The sequence below is a fragment of the Callospermophilus lateralis genome, chromosome 14 (assembly GCF_048772815.1).
Source record: "Callospermophilus lateralis isolate mCalLat2 chromosome 14, mCalLat2.hap1, whole genome shotgun sequence".
NCBI classification, from domain to species: Eukaryota; Metazoa; Chordata; class Mammalia; order Rodentia; family Sciuridae; genus Callospermophilus; species Callospermophilus lateralis.
Genome location: NC_135318.1, coordinates 60005310 through 60014569, shown reverse-complemented (window position 1 = coordinate 60014569; position 9260 = coordinate 60005310). Strand labels below are relative to the sequence as shown.

The 9260-nt window shown below is 37.9% G+C and overlaps 1 protein-coding gene across 1 annotated transcript in view; it reads right to left on the bottom strand.

The window, feature by feature from the left end:
- Window positions 1-251: 251 nt before the first annotated feature.
- Alms1 (ALMS1 centrosome and basal body associated protein) overlaps window positions 252-9260 on the bottom strand; it is a 202822-nt gene continuing 193813 nt past the window's right edge. The window contains exons 31-32 of the mRNA XM_076833468.2: window positions 1522-1621; window positions 252-585 (exon numbers count right to left, since the gene is read on the bottom strand). Coding sequence (XP_076689583.1) covers window positions 541-585; window positions 1522-1621 — 145 coding nt within the window. The 3' untranslated portion in view covers window positions 252-540. The remainder of the gene's footprint in view (window positions 586-1521; window positions 1622-9260) is intronic.

Here is a 9260-nt window from a genome sequence, read left to right as displayed (position 1 = left end):
TTTCAGTGTGCCCAGTGTGTCCCCTAACCAGACACCTCCATAAAGCCCACCAAAGAGCTCTTACCATGCCTCTTACCACCCCATGTCGTGTTTCTAAAAAGACACAACACATTTCATTCTAATAGCCCATTTCCCTCCATTGATTAGACATGTCAGGCAGACACTGCCCAGTTCCCTGCTCCTCTCCAGATGGGAAAGAAAAGACCCGCTGCTGTTTGCTTTACTATAAATCAATCAAAGTTATTTATTTTCTAAAAGTATAAAAACACATATAAAAAGGGATTCACTCTTGGCTAAAATTTAAGAGATAGTATCATTATAATGTACAGCTCTGTGGACAAGGCATCTATGGAGAAAGGATTGCTCCCAAACCATCTGTCATTCTAACTGCTACTCTGCCCCAGTCTTGAGAAGTTACTATTTCTAAGTTACACACGAAAAAAGAATAAGCTTTATTAAACCAGACCCATAAAAGCAAGGATTATACTTCTTCAGGTTCCTAAGATATAATTCCAAGGCTCAGAGGAAAATAATCTTATGTCAGTCCCAGGGAACTTTTCTCCCCAAGAGTCGATTGGTCACTTTCTGTGGAAGAAAAGAAAAGTAGAAAAGAGGTCAGGTACTCTTATCATAAGAGGCAGTGGCCACTCCTCACCTGAGCCACGTTGCTGAAGAGATCACGGGGTTCTGCCCAAATCTTGTTTACATTACTCAACCATATAAACTATGACAATTAGACAAAAATACTTCCTGAAGCATTTAGGAAAGATGATCCTAGACTAAACACCCAGTTAGTTCACAGTACACAGTGACAGTGAGGGACCCAGTTCTGCAATGCTAACACACTAGCCAGGCTCTGCAGTACCAGGGGCCTTCCCTCTGAGGCAGTCAATCAGGCTCTGGGGCATGCTCCAGAGACTGTTCAGCCCCACATCAGTTTGGTATGAATTGGTCTTTTGGTTTCTGATTTTCAGAGTGCTATGAGGTGTAGTGAGGGAGCTGGAAGGGAAACAAGGACAGTAAAGTACATGGCATTTCAGGAGCTAACTGGTGGCAAGACCCCTTCCCTGGGAGGTTCTTGGACTTGCAGCACCACTGACTGCACTGGGGCTATGGCCTCTGACCACCCCACACTGACATCTCTTAGGCTACATTAAGACATGTTCCAGTGTATTAAGATAGTTCTAGAGGTATAAAATCACCACTTGGGACTTGGACAATTCTGATGTTTTGGACATTTCCAACATAATATCTAAATTGCATCCTATATGTGAAATTTGGTTTCATTCCAAAATCATGGAAAACGTGCTATACAACTTAGGCTGGAGAGCTAAACCTGATATGAAACCTAATCACAGGTGCCATATGACTGAAATTTCAGCATTGGAACAGTACACTCCACTTCTCAAATGTGGTTAATTCTGACTGAATGCCCAAACAGCTCAGACTATTTCTCTCCATTTCTCTCTCCCTAGAGAAGCCTGATGATTCCACTCTACTTGGAGTATTGACTCAACTGACCGTTTTATATAGCTGAGCTCGCAGCCGATAGGACTTATATTCCAGTTTCCTCTTCTCCTCTTCTTTCTTTTTCTGTACTTCTGGGAGTTGCTGGTAAATCCTTAGGAATGGTACCAGTAGAAACACAGAAAGCACTGAGGTTACCAGGACAGAGGTACATGATCTCTTACTGCACCTCCCTAAGTTCCACTGCCCTCCAGACATTCAGTCCCTCAGAAAGGCCCAGCCCCTGTTGCACACCCAGCTTCCTATTAGACACTTGATATAGAGACCCTTGATTGCTCACAATCTGGAAGAGATGGATAAAAATATGATAAAAAATTCCTAATAGTGGTTATATCTGGGACAAGTGTAGGATAAAAGGGGAGACAGTGAATTTTTGATTTCCATTTTACATGCAAAAATGTTTCAATATAAGATAATAAATAGGTATTACTATTGTATTTTTAAATACAAGGAAAATAATGGAAGAGGGAAAAACTATAATATTTGTATCTACAAAATGCTACAGAGTTATAGGAGAAAAAGAAATTGATTTAATGGAATCTGGGCAGGGAAGGATTCAGAGAGGAGATTTTAGATGAATCTTGAAGAATAATTAGGAGCAGAAAGAGAGGAGGAGAAGGGAGGAAGGGTGCCCATGTCAGGAGAATTGAGTACTGATAAGAATGGAGTCAGGGCTGCATGAAGAGCAGGGCAGAGGAATAGGTGGGAAGCAAATGGCACAAGGGTGAGGTGGGCTGTGGAGGGTCTTGTAGTCATATTAAAAATTAGGTTCTATCCTGTGTGGATTAGGTGCCACTGATTTGCAATTGGAAGGAATACAGTCAAATGTATATTTCAAAATACACTGGAAAAAATCTAAATGTCCAACAAAAGAACAGAAAAAAGATAAAAAGATAATAGAATAATATTACAAAGCATAAAACAGATGTTTTAAAGAATTTTTAGTGACATGGGAAAATGTTCACAACATAATGTTGAATAAGCTAGAATAGGACATACCTATAGAATGGACAACCTGGGAAAAAAGCATGCATTATACAGGTCTCTGCAAAACCTCTGTTCCTGTCTCCAGAAACAGGAGAAGTGTTAATATGTTTAGAAGGAAGAACTCTTTATTTTATCCTACTTTAAAAAAAAATAGTTCTCAAATATTTTTATAAACTGAAAATAATAATAATAATAAACAAAGCAGAAGCTTTGTGGGAAATAGACCAGTGAAGGCACAATGAAAGAAACACAATGAAGAACACAATGGAAGAAACACTTCCAGATAAAAGGGTTCAGTTCTCTCTTCTCCGAATCGTTCTTCTCACTAGGACTTTTATACATCTTTATCACAGATGAGTGATGAGGAAAGATGATGAATAACATAAGCACCAGAGACGAAACCCTTTGAGGGGATGCAGCAGCAGGGGTACTGGATGGGGAGCCAGAAGCCTTCACTCTAACCCCAGCTCAAACCCCAACTTGCAGGGTTACCTCCCGCTTTACCCATTGATCTCTATGATTCTCAGATGGTAGTGATTCACTTCCTTGAAAAGGGGCCACACAAGAAATAAAAGTGAAAAATGAAAATTTATCAGTTTGACTCAGGAGGTTGAGGCAGGAGGATTGGGAGTTCAAAATCAGCCTTAGAAACTTAGTGAGACCCTGTCTCAAAATAAAATATAAAAAGGGCTGGGGATGTTGCTCAGTGGTTAAGCACCAGAGTTCAATTCCTAGTACCCCCACTCCCAACGCCCCCCCCCCCAAAAAAAGTCAGTATCTTAGAGAAGATGCCTTGCTTATGTCCCTGTAGGAAAGCTTCACAGGTTCTTAAGCAAGGTCTTCTCTTGCTGAGATAAGAGTGTAATTAACTGTCACACAAGAAACCTTGTATAATTTATCCAAATTAAATTTTGTGACAGAGTTAGAATAAAGCAATGGTTCTAAAATTTTTTGGATGCAGGGATCCTTTACACCCCTAAAAATTGAGAACCTTGATGTGGATTTTATCCATTGACAGCATATTAAAAATTAAAACTAAAAACTTAAAAATACTTATTTCTTAATTTACTTAATAAACAAGATGTCAAGAAGAATGCTTTAATTATACAGGATAAGCTGCTTTCAAGAACTATTACTGGAAAAGGAAATGGAGGAGAGTGGTGACCAGAAGTGAGCTCAGGCCAAGTTTGCTTAGAACTGAATTCCCTCACAGACTGCAAAGGGTCTGAGGGAAATGCAGAGGGAAAGCAGCTCGCGGCAGATGGGTGGAATTGAGCACTGCCAGACGTAGAGAAGCAGAATTTCAGATCCTGTGGAGATACAGCGCGCCAGACTGCCACCTGCGTCCCCACGGGGCACCGGACCAAGGACTGAAGTTTGGACTTAGTTGAGAAACAGCCCAGTTCCTTCCTTCTCACTGGACACCCAGGCGCAGAAACGGGGGTCGCCATCTTGGAAAATCTACCTCATCAGCTTTGGGCAGATCGCACTGGCAGCAAGATTGGCAACAGAACAGTTGTGTGACCCCCAGCCCCCACATCCACCCAGCTAGGATAACTCAAAAACTTTCTCGCCAGCTCTCGGTGGGCTTGAAAATCAGAGCCTAGTGAAACTGAAAAGGCTCCTGATCTCCAACTCCCCCACCCCCAGCTGCAATAACCAAAACCTTTCTCGCTGCTCTGGGTGGGCGTGGCTATCACAGGGAATAAGTCAGAACAGGTTGCCGGTTTCCAACTCCCTCTCCACAGCTGTGATGACTGGGTGATTACCAAACAAAGAGAGTGCTCAGTTGATCAAGAGTTCAGGGCATCCAGGGCACCCTTGGTACTTTTTTTCCTTCTTCTCTTCCCCTCCCAACCTCCCAAGTGTTACTACTTCTACTAAGTGTAATTTACTAAATGCAAATAGGTGAATGTTTCTATGCTTTTTATAGTCCTCCTAAGAACTTAGCTACCCCAAAATACTCCTATCTATTCTCCTGTTAATATCCTCCTTCATTAGAGCTCTCCTCCAAAGTAGCTAAGATATATAAACCCCCATTATCTTCACATCTTTCCCCCTAAACATAAAGTCCTATGTCCAACCCTTAGTTCTCTATATGCCACCAGAATCTGTATGCCTTTTATGAAACTATGAATTTACTTTAAATTACATTTGAACCCAACATCTCTAGACATTGCCTCCCATCACAAAGGAGAGATCTCGAAGCTACACAAAAGCAAAACAAATTTATAGGGGAAAATAATAACACAGCAGTCACACAGAACTGGAAAGAAATGTGAGCATCATGAAAAAACAAGGAAAAAAAGGAACTCAAACAATGCAGGACAACTCAACAATAGAGGAGTTGGTAGCCATAGCAGAGAAAATGTCAGATAAAGATTTCAAGATATACATGCTTCAGATGATCTGGAGTCTCAAGGAAGACCTTATACCGCAAATACAGGCAATGAAAGATCACTCTGACAATGAATTACATAAACACATCCAAGAAGCAAAAGGACAACTCTACAGGGAGATAGAGATTATTAAAAAAAAAAAAAATCAAACAGAAATCCTGGAAATGAAGGAAATTATTAACCAAATTAAAAACTCAAATGGGAATATCACCAGCAGAGTAGACCAATTATAAGTCAGAACAATGAAGACAAAATATATCATCTCGAAAAGAGTCTAGTCAACTCAGAAAGACTGATAAGATCTCACGAGCAGAACATCCAAGAGATTTGGGATAACATAAAAAAAAAAAATTTAAGAGTCATTGGGATAGAGGAAGGTATAGAGGTCCAAACCAAAGTAATGAGCAATTTGTTCAATGAAATAATTTTAGAAAACTTTCCACACATGAAGAATAAAACGGAAATCCAAATCCTAGAAACATAGAGGATGCTAAATGTACAAAACCACCAGAGGCCCACACCAACATACATTATAATGAAAATGTCCAATATACAGAACAAGGAGAGAATTTTAAACGCCACAAGAGAAAGGAGGAAGATTACATTTAGGGGTAAACCAATTAGGTTAGTGGCTGATTTTTCAACACAGAAGCTGAAAGCTAGAAGATCCTGGAACAACGTATTTCAAACGCTGAAAGATAATGGGTTCCAACCAAGAATCTTGTATCCAGCAAAATTAAGCTTCAGGTTTGATGATGAAATAAAAACCTTCAACGATAAACAAAAGTTAAAAGAATCCGCAGCTAGAAAACCAGCACTGCAAAGCATTTTGGGCAAAACACTACACAAAGAGGAAATGAAAAACAACAATGAAAATCAACAGTGGAAGATAGCACAGTAAAGGGAAAAACTAATCAAAGAGGAAAAACAAATCAAGTTAAATAACAAAAATAAACAAACATGGCTGGAAGTACAACCCATATCTCAATAGTAACCCTAAATATTAATGGCGTAAACTCACCATCAAAAGACATAGGCTAGTAGACTGGATTAAAAAAAAAAAGATCCAACAATATGCTGCCTACAGGACACTCATCTGATTGGAAAAGACATACACAGACTGAAGGTGAAAGGTTGGGAAAAATCATACCACTCACATGGACCTCGGAAGCAAGCAGGGGTGTCCATACTCATTTCAAATAAAATAGACTTCAAGCCAAAGTTAATCAAAAGGGATAAAGAAGGACACAACATATTACTAAAGGGAACCATTCACCAACAAGACATAACAATCATTAATATATATGCCCCAAACAATGGTGTAGTTTATGTTCATCAAACAAACTCTTCTCAAGTTCAAGAGATGAATAGACCACAACACAATAATCATGGGTGACTTTAACACACCTCTCTCACCACTGGACAGATCTTCCAAACAAAAGTTGAATAAAGAAACTATAGAAACTCAATAACACAATTAATAACTTAGACTTAATTGACATATATAGAATATATCAACCATCATCAAGTGGATTCAATTTTTTCTTCAGCAGCACATGGATCCTTCTCAAAAATAGACCAATATTATGCCATAGGGAAACTCTTAGCAAATATAAAGGAGTAGAGATAATACCATGCATTTTATCCAATCATAATGAAATGAAATTGGAAATCAACGATAAAATAAGGAAGAAAAATTCCTACATCACTTGGAGAATGAACAATATGCTACTGAATGGGTTACAGAAGACATCAAGGAGGAAATTAAAAAATTCTTAGACATAAATGAAAACACAGACACAACATATCGAAATCTATGGGACACTATAAAAGCAGTACTAAGAGGAAAATTCATTGCATGGGGTTCATTCCTCAAAAAAAGAAAAATCCAACAAATAAATGATCTCACACTACATTTCAAAGCCCTAGAAAAAGAAGAGCAAATCAGCAGCAAATTCAGGAGAAGGCAAGAAATAATTAAAATCAGAGCTGAAATCAATGAAATCAAAATAAAAGAAACAATTGAAAAAATTGACAAACTAAAAATTTTTTCTTTGAAAAAATAAATAAGATCAACAGACCCTTAGCCATGCCAACAAAGAGAAGAAGAGAGAGAACACAAATTACTAGCATACGGGATGAAAAAGACAATATCACAACAGACACTACAGAAATACAGAAGATAATTAGAAATTATTTTGAAACCTTATACTCCAATAAATAGAATAGAAGATAGTGAAGGCATTGATAAATTTCTTAAGTCATATGATCTGTCCAGATTAAGTCAGGAGGATATACACAACCTTAAACAGACCAATATCAAGTGAGGAAATAGAAAAAGCCATCAAAAGATTACCAACCAAGAAAAGCCCAGGACCGCACAAATATACAGCAGAGTTTTACAAGACCTTTAAAGAAGAACTAATACCAATACTCTTCAATTTATTTCAGGAAATAGAAAAAGAGGGAGTACTTCCAAATTCATTCTACAAAGCCAACATTACCCTGATTCCAAAACCAGACAAAGACACTTCAAAGAAAGAAAACTTCAGACCAATATCTCTAATGAATATAAATGCAAAAATCCTCAATAAAATTCTGGCAAGTTGGATACAAAAATATATCAAAAAGATCGTGCACCATGATCAAGTAGGATTCATCCCCAGGATGCAAAGCTGGTTCAATATATGGAAATCAATAAATGTAATTCACCACATCAATAGACTTAAAGATAAGAACGATATAATCATCTCGATAGACGCAGAAAAAGCATTCGATAAAAATACAGCATCCCTTTATGTTCAAAACACTAGGAAAAACTAGGGATAACAGGAACTTACCTCAACATTGTAAAAGCTATGTATGCTAAGCCTCAGGCCAGCATCATTCTAAACGAAGAAAAATTGAAGGCATTCCCTCTAAAATCTGGAACAAGACAGGGATGCCCTCTCTCACCACTTCTTTTTCAACATAGTTCTGGAAGCACTAGCCAGAGCAATTAGACAGACGAAAGAAAGGTCCTATAGTTAAAGGTATAACTATAGGAAAAGAAGAACTTAAACTAGCACTATTTGCTGATGATATGATCCTATACCTAGTAGACCCAAAAGGTTCTACCAAGAAACTTCTAGAACTAGTAAATGAGTTCAGCAAAGTGGCAGGATATAAAATCAACACCCATAAATCAAAGGCATTCCTATATATCAGTGACAAATCCTCTGAAATGGAAATGAGGAAAATTACCCCATTCACAATAACCTAAAAAAATAAAATAAAATACTTGGGAATCAACTTAACAAAAGAGGTGAAAGATCTACACAATAAAAACTACAGAACCCTAAAGAAAGAAATAGAAGAAGACCTTAGAAGATAGAAAGATATACCTTGCTCATGGATAGGCAGAATTAATATTATTAAAATGGCCATATTACCAAAAGCACTCTACAGATTCAATGCGATTCCGATCAAAATCCCAACAGCATTTTTTGCAAAAGAGAAAAAGCAATCATGAAATTCATCTGGATAAATAAGAGACCCAGAATAGCTAAAGCAATTCTAAGCAGGAAGAGTGAAACAGGTGGTATCACTATATCAGATCTTAAACTATACTACAGAACAATAATAACAAAAACAGCATGGTACTGGCACCAAAACAGGCTGGTAGACCAATGGTACAAAATAGAGGACACAGAGACCAACCCACAAAATTACAACTACCTTATATTAGACAAAGTGCTAAAAGCATGCAATGATAAAAGGAGAGCATCTTCAACAAATGGTGCTGGGAGAACTGGAAATCCATATGCAACAAAATGAAATTGAGTCTCTATCTCTCACCATGCACAAAAGTTAACTCAAAATGGATCAAGGATCTAGGAATCAAACCAGAGACTCTGTGTCTAATAGAAGAAAAAGTAGGCCCTAATCTCCATCACGTGGGGTCAGGCCCCAAATTCCTTAATAAGACACCTATAGCACAAGAGTTAAAACCAAGAATCAACAAATGGGACGAATTCAAACTAAAAAGTTTCTTCTCAGCAAGAGAAATAATATGTGAGGTGAATAGGGAGCCTACATCCTGGGAACAAATTTTTATCCTTCACACATCAGACAGAGCTCTAATCTCTAGAAGATACAAAGAACTCAAAAAGTTAAACAACAAAAAAAACAAATAACCCAATCAACAAATGGGCCAAGGACCTGAGCAGACATTTCTCAGAAGAGGATATATACAATCAATCAACAAATACATGAAAAAATGCTCACAATCTCTAGCAGTCAGAGAAATGCAAATTAAAACTACTCTAAGATACCATCTCACTCCAGTAAGAATGGCAGCCATTATGA